The sequence below is a fragment of the Tetrao urogallus genome (genome assembly GCF_951394365.1).
Source record: "Tetrao urogallus genome assembly, chromosome: 3".
Taxonomy (NCBI): Eukaryota; Metazoa; Chordata; class Aves; order Galliformes; family Phasianidae; genus Tetrao; species Tetrao urogallus.
Window position 1 is genome coordinate 35,109,102 of NC_136815.1, and position 17,744 is coordinate 35,126,845.

The window sequence follows — 17,744 nt, forward strand, 5'->3', positions numbered from 1 at the left end:
TTTCCTTATTTTGTAACTTTAATTCCTGAGGTTCTGATTCATTTAGAATAACTACTAATGTAAAATTTCTCACTTTATCTCTTTTTACAGTAGTGTGTGTTGGTTTTTGGGTTTTTTTTTTTTTTTTTTTTTTTTTTTTTTTTGTAAGGGGGGGCTTTTGTTTTTATCAAAGGAAGTTGAGTTAATGGTGGGTTTGTAACTGTGAAACACATTCTTTCCATAGGTGAAGGAAACAGTTCTATCTTCTTAAGCACTTGAAAGTATGGTTGCTACTGCAACTGATACATTCTAATAACATTGTTGTAAAACTGCTTATACACACAAAATGCCATGACTGTAGGTATGAAACACCTACAAATTCTTTTGAATTCTGTAGGAATTGCAGTTGCATTCCACCTCTGTGAAGCTTTACCTAATTCAGTTTATTTTAAATCAGACTTTAAACTTCGCTAAGTTTCAGGCATTAAAAAAGATTTTTAAATGTGCTTTTTTGTTTTTTCCTCCCCATGAATGCAGTGCATAGCAGAACTGTAGACTGTAGCCTAGCAACTAGAGTTTTATTGGGTTATTTTTAAAACTCCTTCAAACTATGGAAAAAGTAATTGAGAGAAAACTACATCATCTGGTTTATTTCCTTTGTGTCTTAACTGGGACTCATTGCTAAAACAAATTGATATGACCCACATTACAGAACAGGAAAATGGAACAAGGGAAAAAAAGAAACTAAAATTAATACCAGCATGCCGTATGCAAAGTTGAGAAGTTTCAACTTTATGTAATAGAAACTTTATGTAATAGAAGCCTTTTATAAAGGTCACCACCAGTAGAATTTGTACATCATGGACTTAAATACTTCTTGCATTTCTTTCACGTTACCTTTCCTGAACTCTGCTCTAAATACAACCAAATATGTAATTAACCTTGTAATTATATAGGAATGTTGGCTACATTGTATACTTGTAAATCTTTGTTGCTTGTATTTGAGTGATCTATTTTAGCTGTCTCCAAATTTTCTGTGGGAGAGAGAGCCAATTGATCAAAAAACTAAGAATCATTAATTCTCTTTTTAATTGTACTAATGATCTAATTTCTCCTCATCAGTGTTATAAATACAGCTCAGGTATGTTGTGCCTGTAGTGAGACGCTGCAATTTCTTTCTAAGCTCGTAGTCTTAACCTTGAATTGCGTTTCAAATATAAAAGAACTTCAGAAGTCGGCTTGAAAGAGGAGGAGAGAGTTAAATGGGTTTGAAAATGAAGGTTGAATCAAGTAAATTACAAATGAAAAGTTCTAAGCTCAGTTTTGGACGTACATTTTGTGTTTTGTTTCCATATGAATACAAACTTGAGAAGAATCATTTTACTTTTGAAAAATACCATTGAGTGTAGGAAGGTTTACTTTTCTATTTATATATATATAGGTCTGGTAAATAGATAATGAGATATTTTTAATGTCTTTTATCAAAGATTTTTTCCTGAATTTCTGATTCTCTAATCCTACTGTCAATAACTTTGTGGGGAAAAGCTTCAAAAGAAATGCAATCTGATCTGAACTATTCAGATAGTATGTGGTAGCTGTGTTAAATATTGCTTTAAACACATCAAGTTGTATGCAGTGTCATTACTAGTTACTTAAGCAGGATGCAGGGATGCATATGTGTGTAATAAATTTTAATTGAAGAACTATTCTGAAGTGTCTTCTGAGAGGAAAAACAAAAGAAAAACACAGCTTAAAATTGTCTAACTTTTGACATTGATCATCTTTCTAGATCTTTTACAGAAGAACAGATGTGGCTTCAGGATTTTTTCTTATTAGTGCACATCTCTGTATTCATTTTTACCTCCTCTGACTTCAACATTTACTCTTGCTTAAACAGAACTCCCAAGAAAAGTTGCTAACTGCAGCAGCTTCCTATGTTGGCAAACAGCTGGGCTCCCCAAATGTCAGTGAGCAGTGGAGGGCTAGTACTGCAAGTAGAACTCACTGTTGTGCTGTATTTTCAAAAAGTGCCTCTGAGAAGTTTTAACAAAACTGTACAAGCTCAAAGGGCATAATTAGTACATGGTGTATAGGATAGAGTTTCTTCCTGTGTTGAATTTGTGACTGTATTCTTCTTGGAAAGAAAACCTGCAGTTATTTAAAAAACAAACAAGCAAAAAACCTAAATCCTCATAGAAGAAACACATGAAATGAGAAGTAGATTTCTTTCTCAATAAATTTTCTGGTTTTTGATTTGTGTATGCCTAAGAAGAAATTACTTAAGTTCAAAACAGTTGGGATTTGTTCACTGTTTGTGGTAAATTGAGCGGTTGTGCTTGGAAGGGACATTTAAGATCATGTAGTTCCAACCCCCTGCTGTAGGCAGGGACACCTTGCTCTGGACCAGGGAGCCCCATCCAGCCTGGCTTTGAATGCGTCCAGGGAGGGGGCATCCACAACCTCTCTGGGCAACCTGTTCCAGCGTCTCACCACCCGCATCCAAATCTACCCTTCCTCCAGTTTAAAGGCATTTCCCCTTGTCCTATTGCTATGTGCCCTCATAAAAAGTACCTCCTCAGCTTTCCTGTAGGCCCTCTTCAGGTCTAGGAAGGCTTCTGTGGCCTTCCCCACAGCCTTCTGTTCTCCAGGCTGAAGAGCTCCAACTTACTCAGCCAGTCTCCATTGGGAAGGTGCTCCAGCACAAGATAAATATAACTAAATGATATTAATAAAACTAGGAGGAAGGTGTGATTTTAATCAAGCAGTTAATGGTCAAAGTCTTGTTTTGTGCTTGATTTTTTTTTTTTCCCCTGAAGATTAGTTAATTCTTATTCCTTAATAACAAATTTTCTTAGCTTGCAACTCTTCTAAATAAGTCTTCTAAATATTGTGGGACTTCCTGTGAACCATAAAGGTAGCTGATGATATAAAAAAAGCAAACAATAACAGCTTTATATTCAGCAGTGGGCTGAACTTTAAGAAATACTGACCATCTCATATTTAAAATTTGATCACTGGATTGATTCTTCTTCTAGTCTACTGTTCCTGCATTTATTTTATTTTATTTTTTACTGTTGCATAGCTTTGATTTCTTTTAATTAGACTCAGCTCTTTAGTCAAGATCTTCAGTTGAGTGTTTGGAAAACATGTGGTTCACTCTGAATTAGATTTTGTAGTTGCTGTTACAGTAAAAACAAATCACACCTACTGCTTATGCTTAACTGTGTTATCCTTTCTTTAATTTCTCTTACTGCATTCTTCCAGCTTATGCTACTCTGGATGCCCTGCCTTTCTCCAGCTGTGTCCATTTCTGCACTTGTAAAAAGAGTTGATACAGAGTGTACAGATAATGAATATCCCAATGCTTTTGAATAGCAGTACCTTACACATATGCACAGAGAAGTAAAAGTGTAAATATTTAAAGTCTCAAAAGATATCCTCTGTCATCTGATTTTGATGTGATCTGATTCTGAATTCTTGATTAGATTTTATGGTTTACCTACCTAAAATTTTCTTTTTCACATCAACAGAAGTTTTAGTTTTAACAATGCTCAGTATATTGTCTCTCCTCATACCTAAATGGAATGTGAGTTTGCCGATGACACCAAGCTGTGACACACCAGAGGGATGGGATGCCATCCAGAGCATTGGGCAAAGGCAAACCTCATGAGGTTCGACAAATTCAGGTGTGAGGTCTTGCACCCGGATCAAGGCAACCCTCACTGATACAAGCTGGGGGATGAAGAAAAAAAAAGACCCAGGGTACTGGTGGATGACAAGCCAGACATGAGCCAGTCAGTATCTAAAGGGGAGCTACAGGAAAGAAGGGGACAGGCTCTTTAGCAGGATCTGTGGTGATAGAACAAGGGGAAATGGCTTCAAGCTCCTAGAGGGTAAATTGAGGTCGGTTATAAGGAAAATGTCTTTTACAGTGAAGGCGGTTAGACACTGGCACAGTTTGCCCAGAGATGTGGTTGATGCCCTGTCCCTGGGGACTTTCAGGGCGAGGCTGGATCAGGCCCTGGGCCAAGGTCCAATTTGTCCAGATATATAATGAAATCAGTTTCAACCTTAGTAGTGTACTTGTAGTTGTTATGATGTGAAGATTTGTCAGAGTGTATCAGTTCAATATATATGCTTATTGAATCTAGATTTTAAAATAAATACACACCAAAAACCATAGAATCATAGAATGTTTTGAATTGGAAGGATTGCGTAGTTCCACTGCTGTAGGTGGGATTGCAAAAGGTGCAAATGTACATACGCATACTTTAGAAGTGTGTGTATATATATATATATATATATATATGTATGTTTATATTATGTGCTTGTGTATATACATATACAAATAGCTGATCTATCTCACAGTATTGAGTTGACAAAGCTATTTTAATAAGAGGAGGAACAGTGAGAACTACAGAGAATGCTGTAAGCTTCTCTTTAATAGGTATTACTCAAAATACTTGCTACTGATCACATTCAAAATAATAACTGTACAAAGTAATTAATTGTGATTGTATTGTTGAAAATGTTTTGCAAGAATTCTTTTAGTTTAAGTTGTTAATTGTATTTGAAAAGATGGCAAAATGTCAAGCAGTAACTGGGCATGTGGCTGTCCTCTGCTGCTGATTCATCTCTGTTAGTAGTAGGGCAACTATATTGTAACATATCTCAGCTTATTTGTCACACTCTTTTTTATATTGCTCTGACAACTTATTTCCGATTTGCTAACTGTAGGTATTTTTCTGTTGAACTGCTTTGTTGTTTTTCATTCTACTGTGTTTTTTTCTTTTTTTTTGTAACTGTGCTCTCGTATGCAGCTTTCTCACCATGTGATAATCCATAACTGCTCCCGTACTTCTTTCCTACCTCTGTGAGAAATAATTACATACATCAGAACAGCTACGTTTGGTGCTTTGAAACAGTCATTATTTCTATGTTCATGTTTATTTTTTTTCCCCTCCTGCAATCTCTTTCTTGCACTTTGGTAGCTCTATCAGGTGGTGTCCCGAGTGGTCAGTTACGCTTTCCTAAAATAAACTAAAATAGTGTTCATAGTTATACCATACCAGTTATAGCAAATTTCTCTTTCAAATAGTTTTCAAACTAACACTCATACAAGTGATGTGAGTGATACTGTTTTTTGAGTGTCACTGAAGTAATTCAGAGCATTTCAACGCTGTAGAATAAAGTGTATTCAAGAAGTCTGTACTGCTGACTGAACTGATCCCAGTCTTCGTTTTTAATTATCTGTTTAGTTAAGATTTTTCTTAAATAATGCTTAACAAAATTACGTTAACTTGAGTGTTTCGTTCTATAGCATCCACAAAGACAGGTGGAAGAGTATGTGTTCATCATGTTGTTCATGATGAGTTACAGTTGTGCAATCCTTTGGCCCATCTTCTTTTTTATGGTCATTTTCTCAATTTTAGTTGCAGCTTCCCTGTCAGGGAGGAATGCATTTTCCATTTCTTGAATCAGTTCTCGTAGTGTGTTTGCTTTGAGTGGCACAATGTAAAGCTGTGGATACTTGGTTAAAGGTCAGTGTATGTTTGTGTGGTAGCTCAGATCAGTAGTGCGTATTTCAAATGATTTTTTCAACTGTCCTCCCTCTCTCTGATTCTATTCACTGTTCAGTTGTCCCAGAATATACTTTTGTTTTGAAGCAAACAAAATAGAATGGTGTACTGCAACTGCTTACCCACGTTCAGCTTGATAAATAATTTTGAAACAATCTCTTCCAACCTATGTATGATGTCAGGTTGTCAGCATTAGTTGTATGCTCTCTGACTCCACTTGTAGTAAAATACACTATATGCAAATGGTGCAGCTGTATTGAAGTGGCAATAAATTGCCTAATCTAATGCCTGTCAACATGTTTTTTTATGCAACAGACTACATACTATTGCACTTAAAACCAGTTCTCTTTAATAAGCTATTGATTTATCCATACATAGTGAGCTTTTACCTTTGCTTAATTTCTTCTGTTTGTAAATCTGTTGTACATCATACGTGTTGCTGGAACAAGGAGGTCTTTCCTAAATCATCTGTTCTCCTTGATGTATTCAAAAGATACATTACTGATAGAATTATCTGCCTGCACTTTCTTTACATCTCTTTGAAAAGTCTTAAACTTATTGGAGTTCTGCCTGCGGCTGTTGGGAACTCTGGGGATTAGTTACTGGATTGTAAAAACCAAAGGAGATGTATGATGGCTTTCCAAATACCTTGTACATGTAATGCTTCACTTTTTTATTGTTATTGTATTTTTAAAGAAGGGCGAAAGAGGAAGAACAAAGTGCTAAATAGTAAAGCTTTCATCAAGACTGCTGCCAATCGGACAGGAGTTGATTTCACACTCTTCTACAAAAAGGGAGCTGCTTCTTGTTTGAGTGGGAAAAGGACAGTTTGCTAAAACAGATGTATTATGGTGTTGTTATTTTTTTTCTTTTTCTGGTCCTTGCGCAGAAGGACAGTATGCTGGTCACTTGTTGAAAAAGTAGCATGCATGTTTTCAGAATTTGAAGGAGATGTGGTATGAGTTTTGGAAGAGAAAGGGGAAAGAAAGCAAAATCAATACCTCTGGTGCTTTCAATGAATCTGTCTGGGGAAAAGGAGGCTGAGGGGAGACCTTATTTCTCCCTTCCAATATCTGAAAGGTGCTTACAGTGAGAGCGGGGTTGGTCTCTTCTCACTGGTGACTGGTGGAGGGGAAATGGCCTCGAGTTTCACCAGGGTAAGTTTAGGTTGGATATCAGGAAAAACTTCTTTCCAGAAAGGGTTGTTAAGCACTGGAATAGGCTCCCCGGGGAGGTGGCTGAGTCACCATCCCTGGATGTGTTTAAAAATCTTTTGGATGTGGTGCTCAGGGACATGATGTAGCAGAGGGCTGTTAGTTAGGGTAGTTTGGTTAGGTTGTGGTTGGACTCGATGATCTTTGAGGTCTTTTCCAACCTGAGTGATTCTGTGATTCTATGGTTCTGTGAATGTGCAGTAGAATTTTTGTCTAGTATGTGGTGCATTATGAGGAAACAGGCTTTGCTTTGGCAAAATTGTTAGAACCCTTTCATTCAGTCTGCTAGAAGCGAATAAGAAGTCTTCTGGAGGAGCTGCTCTAATCTGAAAATTCCTTGGCAACAACATGTATAATCAATTCAAAGGGACTCCTAAACTCACTGTTACATTTCAGAAATCGGCTGTTTTCTTGAGTGATAAGCCAACTGGAAAGAGTCAGTCTGCACAGGAGTTTGGGAAGCTGCTAGAGGAGTGACAGCGTGGAGAAAGTTCCTTGGGCGTGGGCCAGGCTGACAAATGCAAGCCGGCAGGCTGTGTGTCCGGACTTGTGCTCCAGCTTATGCTGGTGGATGTAACGCCCTCAGAGTGCAGGCAGTGAGGCGCTGTGGATGGCAGCAGCACGCAGCGCAGCGTGCTTGATTTTATTTGCTATGTGTGACGTTGAGAGATTAAGGGGAGGGGAAAGGATCAGCTACTCAGGGTGCTCTGTTAAGAGGCGCAAGTGAATTTGATTGTCGTCAGAATGGGATTGCCATATGAGTTCTGAAAAGCATTTGGCTCGTGAAGATAACCGCTCTAAAAATAGATTTTTTGGAGGAGAGTTTTCACTTCGGTCCAGTTTCGGGTTCCAGCTGAGCTAGCTTTATGAAACTCATCAGCTCCTGTTGCAAGACTACAGTGAGGATAAATCGCTTCTTATTCTGCCTTCGGTGTCAGCTTCTGGAGATAACGACACGCTCACTTGGTGAAAATTGAACACCAGTGTTATGGCCGACGACACAGGTACAGTCCTGACTGTTTTTGTGAGCAAACTGAAAATGCATGGTTGCAAATACTGACTCTGTAATCAGCAAAATAAATGGCTTACTGTGGCATGTTGGTACTTTCTAGTCGGTTTACTATTAGTCTGCATTACTGACTGCCTCTGGTTTTGATTCAGTGTTTCCTGAAGTAGAGAATTCTCACGGATTTATGCAGACTCCTAAACTGTAACTTCATTTCTCTTTGAGTAAGCACACATTATTAACACAAGACATTAGTCTGTGTGCAGATACCTCACTTGAAAGTTATTTTTGAAGTATGTAAAATTACCTTCAAAGTTAACTAAAGTAAAAGGCAAATGTTTTTAATGCTTTTTTAAAATTTTTTTTATGTGTTATCTAACCACGACTCTTAATTTGGATGAGTGATATACAGGACTTTTAAAAATTTGCTGCTGAGGCATACAGCACAATTTGAGACTTTATGATGTCTGCGTAAAGCCATCTGGTGGTGTAAGCAAAGGCTTGCCAGATATGGAAGGTGACCTACTTTGGACATGGCTGGCAGCGGGCACAGGGAGAGGACTTGAATGTAGAATTAACTGTCTGGAATGCGTTCTAAGCTGAAGGCAGTCTTCCGTGATGGCCTGCAGTTTTTTGTTCTGTGTGTGTTTGGTTCTGTTGAGAGCACGCACGAATTTTATGTCGCCTGACTTCCATGTATGTCAGAGCTACCTGATAAAGCTGCTGTGGTGGAATTCCTAGCAGGATTTTTCAAGGATTTTGGAAATATTGTGCTCATGAGGGAAACCAGAGCACAAAAATATGTTTTTTCACTGTTGTGAAAGATGTTTTTTATATCAGAATCTGTTTTGGAGGAAATTTCATGAAAAAACTTCAAGATTGAAAAAGGAAAGTTACCTTTTTATTATTACTTTTTTTGTTTTGTTTTGTTTTCCTGTTCTTCTATTGACTAAAGCCCTTTTCATTAAAGGTAAATGCAAAGTACAAAACAATGAGGTAGAGGAATTAGTATGAAATACAACATGATAATCTTTTCTGTTTTCCTCTCTTAGTACATGGTTTGCTCTCGAACAAAACAATAACCTGGAATAATTTAAAATGTTTTAGCTTAAAGGTTCATTTTTAAAGGTTTTAAAGCACTCAAATACAGGAATAGCCACATTCTGCAGTTACGTAATTGATTTTGGAATATTAAAATTTCCAGTTCAAGGAATATTTGATAATTTTCATACCTAGTTGATAAAATTTCTGAGTGTATTACCACGTACTGCTTGCCTCTACCTGTGTTTTCAAGGTATCCATACATCTTCCCATAAGGGAGATGTGCACAGCTCATAAAATTGTACCTGTGTAATTTGGTTACTATGTATTAGGAAGTGGAACATGCCTAATGTGAGGCTAAGTTGTCTGTTTCTAAATATTATTGATAGCTTATACCAAGGAAACTGCGTGTAATGTACAGAGTAAGCCAGATGTCTTGTATTTGATCTTTGTGATAGTAGTAATAAAGAAATGTATTCTGAAATTAAGTACTGCATCCATATGAGCTGAAGTGAGCCAGTTGTTGTTTTCTATAGCTCTCACCATGGTACATAACACTATGACTATAATAAAAAGCTTGTTCAGTGAAGCTATGAACCTGATGAAAAGCAGGCTCTGAAAGTCCTTCTATGTCATATTGATAGCTGGAATAAGCCACCAGTCTTTCGTTACTCACTCTAAAAAGCTACTTCTTTTTTATTCCAATAAGGAATCATGGTAATATTCAGGTGTTTGGGGTATTTTTGTATTTATATTTATGTGGACTAGATCAAAATAGTTGCTTCTAGATCATTATTTAAATGATTCTACTTGAATGTAAAATTTCACTTATGGAGTTTTAGTAACTTGAAAAAGTTAAGAGAAAGTGAATTTTGAGCCTTGGATTAATTGCGGTGCGAATTCTCCGCCTCTGTCCTTGAAACTGGAGTTATTGTTGTCGTTAACAAGAGTTAAGAGTTGAGCATGAATATTTTCATATAGGTTTAGTTGAGGGCATTTGTTTGATCACCATCATTTGAAGAGTGAGAAAAATATTTTTAGTGTGGACTATTGGCAGTATTCTGGGAGATTTCGTTGCTTTCTTTAAGTAGCTGACCATTTGCAACTTGAGGATGGATTGCTGGACTAGCACGACAGTATGGCTGGATGGGCAAAGGGCAGGGCTTGAAGGGAACAAAATTGGGGCTGGCCGGTCTGAAACTGCCAGCTTTGCAGTGGTAAACACCAGAATCACAGGAATCACAGAATGGCCAGGGTTGGAAGGGACCTCAAGGATCATGAATCTCCAACCCTCCTTTACGTGCAGGGCCACCAACCTCCACATTTAAGGAAGAAGAGGAACAGACCTTGAGCTTTGGTAAAAAGCTGTAGACATCTTTTTAGGTGCAATTTTACTACTTTTAAAATGAAGTTTTACCTAAAATGATCCGAAACTGGACAAAGCAATGTATGTTTTATGTAAACCTCTGCACAGTTCTAAGAAACAGAAAGTTTTCAGTTAGAACAGTGACTGAACTTCAAATTTTACACTTGATGAGGTTTAGATTTTTGCTGCTCTGTAGGCTATTTGAATTGTCATGTTGATTTCATAAGCTAACTTAACTTTCCAGTACTGGCTAGCTTTGAATGCGTTTGATACTTCAGAAATGCTTTTCTTGAAGCATTTCTGCTGCTGGCATTGCCCTCTGGTGGCAGCTTGAGAAGTAACGGCACAAATGACAAACATCTCAAAAATGTTAAGCTCTGTGCAAATAAATACCAGAGAAGAAAAAGGAGGGATTTCCAACTACATTATTGAAGCATATTACATGTGGTTGCTTTATTATTGTTGGTTTGTTGGGTTTTTTTGGGGGGAGGGGGAAGGTGAAGGGTTTGGTGTTTGGTTTGTTTGGCCTTTACGGCACAGATGATGATTGAGATGTCCATTGTAACTCATAGCGACATGAAAACTCCAGAAGAAATCCACAAAATGTATGACCATATGCTTCATCATAATTTTTTAGCACGAATTCATTTTTTTTTTTTCTATTTGTGTGCCTTATTTTAACAGAGAGTAAGCATGGAGGAAACAAGAATGGAAAGAAAGAAGGCCTCTCTGGAAGCTCATTTTTCACCTGGTTTATGGTGATTGCTTTGCTGGGAGTTTGGACATCAGTAGCAGTTGTCTGGTTTGAACTTGTAGATTATGAAGAAGTCCTAGGTAAGAATTTTAAATCTTAATATAGTGTAATAAAACCCTTCTAATAATGACTGAGACTTACTTGGTAGTAATGGGTGCAATTTTACCTTTCAGAAAGGAAACCAAAATATTAAAGTTCAATGTCGGTGAAACGGAGCAGCGCATGGGTAGTTAGCTAAATTGACAATTGGAGTGTATGAAAATGTCCTACATAAAAATATGCAGTGTAGTTCAAAAAATAAATTTTAAAGCTGAGCTCAATTCTGATGCTAAAATGAGAATGTCATAAGACTGAAAAAGGTTACTGAAGTACTGCATGCATTTAAAAATTGAAGAAATCTCCAATGTTTAATCTTCATCATCTTGTATGCAGTATATAACGTGTGTACAGTAGCTCACTAGGAATTTCAGTTTAACATTTGTTGTTTGAGTTTTCAGTTTTTCTCAGAAACTTGAAGAAGTAATTTGTTGAACGTAGGTGGCTAATCTTATTACTGGTTCTTTGGTGGACTGTGTTAGTAGTAGTATCAGAACAAACAGTTGTCGTCTTGTGAATGATATTTTGTATGACCTCAGTTTTAAGCCTACAACAATGTTAATTGTGTCTCATTATGAAAGTGTTAAGACAGTATTGTTAATGTAATATCTAGGAATGAAAAATTGAGGGCTCAAATTTCAGGATGTATGCATGTAGGTAGAATTGTTCTCTCTGTTATAGGCTTCAATATGCAGCTTTACAACTGCTGGTTTTGAAAACGTTACAATCGCTTCTTAGAAATTTTTTTTTTTTTAATGTACAAATATTTAAAGAGAAGTTTTTGGCTTGAAACCTAATTAGGTCTAGTGATGCAAATAATGGTTTCTGTATTTTTACCATGCATGCAGCCAAAGCAAAGGATTTCCGTTATAACTTGTCAGAGGTACTACAAGGTAGGATACTAGAGAAGTAAGGCTGTTTTACTGTCCCTTGGCTAGAAACTTTATTTTTGTCTTTAACTTTTAATATGTTACTGTTCTTCTATAATGACACGAAACAGTCATTTCTCGTCTTTCTCATTCCTCCTGTTTTTGAATGTGATATTATTCTTTTTTTTGGAACATGATATTTATTCCACTAGTGTATTGTATTTAACCAAAAATAAATTAAGATCCTTTCTAACTGATAGAGTCAGTGCTGTGATGATGACCTTCTGTCTATTCTAGACCCATAGCTGAACTTCCTTAAATTTTTCAGTATCATATGGAGAACTACATTTCATTCATTTTGCTAGCGTTCAAGTTCTGCCTTCATTTAGAGAGGACAAAATTTAATAACTAACTGACAGACCACAAGGAGTTGCAGTCCTTCTGCAGTTCAGTGTGTGGAGTTTTTATCTGATTAAAAGTTTGGCTTGGATTTTTGAAAATTAATTAGACAGTCCTCTATTTATCTGATGATCTCGGGGCACTTCTAATCCTGGACACTGTATTTCTACGCTAAAAACTGTTTTTTTAAATAGAAACCAGATATTCCTTTTGCTTATATCTCATGCTGACAGAGTTCTTACCAAACTAAAAGTGAGATGTCTGATGTCGCCTACGGAAGGGTTTTGTTGACACTGGATGCTATATAGTTGTTCATAAAACTATGAATGTTTATTCCTTTGTTTAGGAAGTAGGTTGTTTTTCTTCTATTAACTTAGCACCAAAGATGAAATTACCTACACATCTATATTCTGAGAATGTAGAATAATTTATGATTTGAAAACAAATTGTGATTATTTATTTTTTTTACTTTACTATTTATTTTCCATCTTTAAAATGTTGAGCCTTTCTTGTGAAGTTAAATTTTATGCTGAACAAAACTTGTTGCGAGAAAATGCTTCATCGCCTCATTCCATTCAGTATTCCAATATCTAAACTGGGAGTACAGGAAAGTTGAAGAGGCACTTTTTATTGACCAGTGTAGTGATGTGACAAGGAGTAATGGCTTTAAACTAAAAGAGGGGAGATTTAGATGAGGTATAAGGAAGAAATTCTTTACAAAAAAGGTAGCAGTGCGCTGGAACAGATGCCCAGAGAATTTGTGGATGCCCTGCCCCTGGACATGTTCATGTCCAGATTGGATGGGGCTCTGGGCAATGTGGATCTGTGGTGGTAAGGTGAGGTTGGAACTAGATGACCTTTAAAGTCTCTTTCAACCTAAGCCATTCCATAATATGCCTGTTTTTAAGTCTGTGAGCACTAAAGTAGATGTGCGGGGAAAAGAACCTACCTGTATTCAGTCTAAAGTCTAGGAAATGAAGACAGGAACTTAAAATATTGGCAATATAAAATAAAAGGTGGTTAAAAAAAGTAGCACTAAGTAATCAATATGGTAACATCCTAGCATTGTCAGTTAACCATCATGCCTAGAAAACACTGTTGGAAACAAGTTGCAGAATTCCTAATACTTCTTGTTCTTCTCTTGACATTTTTAGGCAAACTTGGAATATATGATGCTGATGGAGATGGAGATTTTGATGTGGAGGATGCTAAAGTATTGCTAGGCAAGTACAAAACTGAGAGGAATAGTCAACGTAATTTATATGTCATGTTCATGTTTGTTGTTTTTTCCTAATTGAATAATTTTAATAGATTTGTGTGGTGTTTTTTTTTCCTCATGCAAGTTGAAGGAGTACTTATTCTCCTTATTTATCACTGTTAGTATAAATCATGTACTTACTTGCTGGACAGTTTCAAAGTTAGGTGGTTGATGCTGCTGTATCCACTGTTACAAGATCATTGTGTTTGTTAATAAATTAACTGGGTAGAGGGCTTAAGATGCTTCAAGAATTAGAATGCTATTCTTGTAGACCTGATAAGCCAGGTCCATTTTGAAATGAGTGATAACAAGCCTTTGTATGTGACTGTGAGCACCTGTTCAGCGTATTTTTGTACTGTTTTACCACTGTTCTCAGTTCTCCAGAAGTCTGTTTTATTTTCACTTTCAAAATCCTACGTGACTTGAAACTCTAGTCTTAAGCATGGTTTTAAGGACTGTATCTTTCTGATCACTGAGTATCTTAAATAAGTTCTGACTGACAGGCATGTTTTGTGACAGTGCCCTTTTACCTCTTTTCTGCCATCACCATCTTCACTTCATAATCAAGCATGGGATAAGTACTTTTTATATAAGTGATTTTAGAAAGTTTGTTTTTCTTTAATTGGTTGCTTTCAAGTATAAACCTATTCTGATCACAGAAACAAGTAAAAAGAAGAAAAAAAAAACCCTACCATAGTTAATAATAGCTTGAGCAATATGCAATCTGAAATGTCTCAAACTGTCAAAGTTATCAGTGGTGTTAGGATGTTATGTCGTATAGCTGGAAGGTCACAGTCCATGATAACCCGTTTCCTGTCAGTTTATTTTTCCTCATTTGTGTCTGGAGAAATAAGCAAGTCTTTCAGGGGCCATATCTGTTTAATCCCATTACAGTTGAAGAACACTCATGTAATAATAATCACTGAACTTGTTTGCAGCGCTGTGAATGTGAGGGGTGCTGTGAATTGCCTCAGAGATACAAATTGGCTATTAATTATAAGCAGTGGATAAAACAACATTTTGCATAAAATAATCCTAATCTTTCATTATTTATGGAAGGTGGATGTTAAGTTCTTGTGGGTCATATTAGTTTTATTCAGACTACCAGAACTGTGCTGCTGCTTTGTTACATCTGTTTCACGCAACTTGATATAGCTGGGAATTCTGCCAATATGTCATAGTGTTTCTATTACAAGCTCACCTTATCATGTAGTTAAACTTCATACTTAAAATGTGACACTAGAAGGTCACACAGATCAAAAACTGATTTTCATTATTTTTGAGCTCTTGCTTAGAAGTAAGATTTCATCTCATTCAAATTCAAGAGTATTTTCAGCAGTACAAAGGAATTCATAATTTCTAAAATGTTACAGAACATTATTATAATCATTTATGTTTATAATTTTATCAGCTACTGGAAAAACATAACTTCAGTTGAAGCTCCCAATAAGTTAATGTGTTTGTTAGTATTTAAAAATGTACTAAAAATGAACAGCACTATTACTTATGTAGAATACATTTGCTTTTTAATTGATACAAAATCTGAAAGACTAGATGCCCTCTTGAGGAATTAAGTTATCAAAGTTAGTAAAGGAAAACGTATTCAACTGCTTCTCTTCAACTGCATTAGGGTAACTTTCTATATAATTAGGGTAACTTTTCTATATAAATGAGTGCTCCTTTATTTTATTTGTGAGGCTTTTGTTAGCACATATACTGTGTTTGAAGACTTGTGACTTTCATGGATTTTTGTGTGTCATGCTACCACAGCAACAAGTGATTTCTCTGCTAAAATTGACTTGAACCCAAAACAGCAATCTCTTTTAAGTTAGGAATTCTTATTTTTTATTTTTTATTCTCTGTTCTTTTCAGACTACTGCATATTAAGGTCTTTGCATCTGCAGTGGTTTAATATTGTCCAGTTCCTTCAGATTTCTCTATAAATGTAAAGATTTAATTTGCAATTTGTGTTTCAAGTTTAGTAGCTGAATACTAAAATACTGAATACATTTTCTATATGATTTGGGCACACCTGAGTAGGATTAGCATTTACAATTTTATTTGTTGTATTAGGGTTGTGGTTTTTTTTGTTTTGTTTTATTTTGTTTTGTTTTGTTTTTAAGGAGGAGCTTTAATGATTAAGATCTGTTTAAGGGATTTGTGTGATTTTGAAAGCTGTGTATAGGAAGTGTACTCTTCCCTCTCTCAGCCCACTCCAGAGGTTAGAGAGGAGGGAAAAAAAATCTACCTAAAACCTCCCCAGCCAAACGAACTCAAATGTTTGAGTTAGTTTTGTATTTTTATTTTTTTTTTAAATACCCAAAGCTGAAATGCCGATGATTTCTTTGTGTCAAGGAACCTACAAGCATTATGTGGAAAAAAAATACAGAAACTAGTTTATAGCTGTGTACCTTGCAAGTTCCTCTTAACTAGGAAAGACAGGACAGTATTTCAAAGTTCAGATAATCAGGAGGAATATAATTCCTCTGTACTCACTTTTGTTCTCTGTAGAGAAACAGAAAGGCTTTAGTAGTATTGCAAAAAAAAAAAGCATGTGTAGGGGTCACCAGAGCCTGTCTGTCTGAACCCTTGGAGACAATTTTTATTCCTCAGTTATTTATAATAAATAACAATCTCTTGAGAAATTCTAGTCTGAATGCAGCAGTTAGTTGAATTTCTGAACAGAAGGTCAGATACAGAAGGTCATCAATATATTGTTGTAGTACTTGGATAACTAGAAAATAAGAAAATAGGGGAAAAAAATTAACCTAGTATCTCTGTGACCATTCAGATGGAAGTGAATTGTAGAATCCTAAATTCCACAAATGAACTTTTTTTCCTTTATCTTACCTATGGTAGAATGAAGTATTTGCAAACAATCATACAAGGATTGCATGTTGAGAAAATCTGTGATGAGTTGATGGGAGTTGAGATTTGTTTGTTTGTTGGTGGTTTTTTTTGTTTATTTTTTCAGGTATGGTTCACTTAATTTAGGATAATTTGCATGTCCTCTCTCTTTATTCATCTTCTGTTGTAGAATCGTTAAATGTTGGACTGGCATATGCATATTCTCTTAAAAGATGCGTTTGCACACAAAGGCATATTCTCTTGATAAATAAAGCAGTTGCATTAGCACTTTTGAATAGATAAAGATTTTGACTTTCTAGATAAGTGGCATTGTTTAGACTTCTCCGAAAGTAAAACAGTTGTTTCCACTGATTTAGCATCACTTAGCTGCCTGTTGGGGCAGTTTGTTTTTAGTCACTAATTTCAGCTACTTCTTACTGTGCTTGTGTATGAGTTTTACTTTGAAAAGCACTTTTTCCCAAGCATGTGAATGAAAAATACAGGCAATCCTTTGCATATCTGCTAGAAGTTAGCTATCTTCATTGAAGACAAAATTAACCCAACTATGAATTTGTGGTGGTGATATTTCCTTGTTTGTATGGTTCTGAGACAAAAAAGAAGAATATATGAAATAATATATTCTTTTCCATAGCTTAGGATGAAGTGTTTTTGTATACAATGGCTTTTAAATCTAAAACAAAGTCTTGGATAGATTTCGTAAAGAATTATGAAGAAAGGATTTGGGCTTTGTTATTTTGTTGTTGCTGCGGCAAGCATTTTTATTTTTAATTGGTTAAAATGTCTCCCAGTTTGTTGATCCCTTTTGTGTTCTGATGGTTTTCAAAGAGAATGTACTGCTACAGTCCATATTTTGTGTTTGCGTTTGGTTTAAGCCCATTCAACCTCCTATTAATGTTGAAAGGATTGGTAGGGTGGTTAGTAAGGTAGGGTTGAGGGATTGTGATGATATGAGGAGAAGGGTGATGGGGGGGAGTTTCGTAAGAGTAGAGAGTAGCAGGGCAGTGATTATTGGGGAGCCTTGGAGGACTTCTGGAAATCAAAAATGGAACGGGACTAATCCTGATTTGATTGCGATTGCTATTGTTAACAGTAGGCACGATGTGGGGTGGTTAAGTTGTGTAATATCCCATTGGCCAGTAGATCAGGCATTAGTTAGGCTCGAAAATAAGATTAGGGCTGATGCAGTTGATTGGGTGAGGAAGTATTTGATTGTAGCTTCGATTGCTCGGGGGTGATGAGACTTGGAGATGAGGGATGATGGCTAAGGTATTGATTTCTAGGCCCGTTCAGGCTAGGATTCAATGGTTGCTAGAAA

At 36.2% G+C, this 17,744-nt stretch overlaps 1 protein-coding gene across 1 annotated transcript in view; it reads left to right on the forward strand.

Annotated features, from left to right (window-relative positions):
• ASPH (aspartate beta-hydroxylase) overlaps positions 1–17,744 on the forward strand; it is a gene marked incomplete at both ends in the record, with an annotated part of 100,329 nt that overhangs the window by 5,511 nt on the left and 77,074 nt on the right. Inside the window, 3 exons of the mRNA XM_079533472.1 lie at positions 10,870–11,019; positions 11,884–11,928; positions 13,458–13,526. Coding sequence (XP_079389598.1) covers positions 10,870–11,019; positions 11,884–11,928; positions 13,458–13,526 — 264 coding nt within the window. The remainder of the gene's footprint in view (positions 1–10,869; positions 11,020–11,883; positions 11,929–13,457; positions 13,527–17,744) is intronic.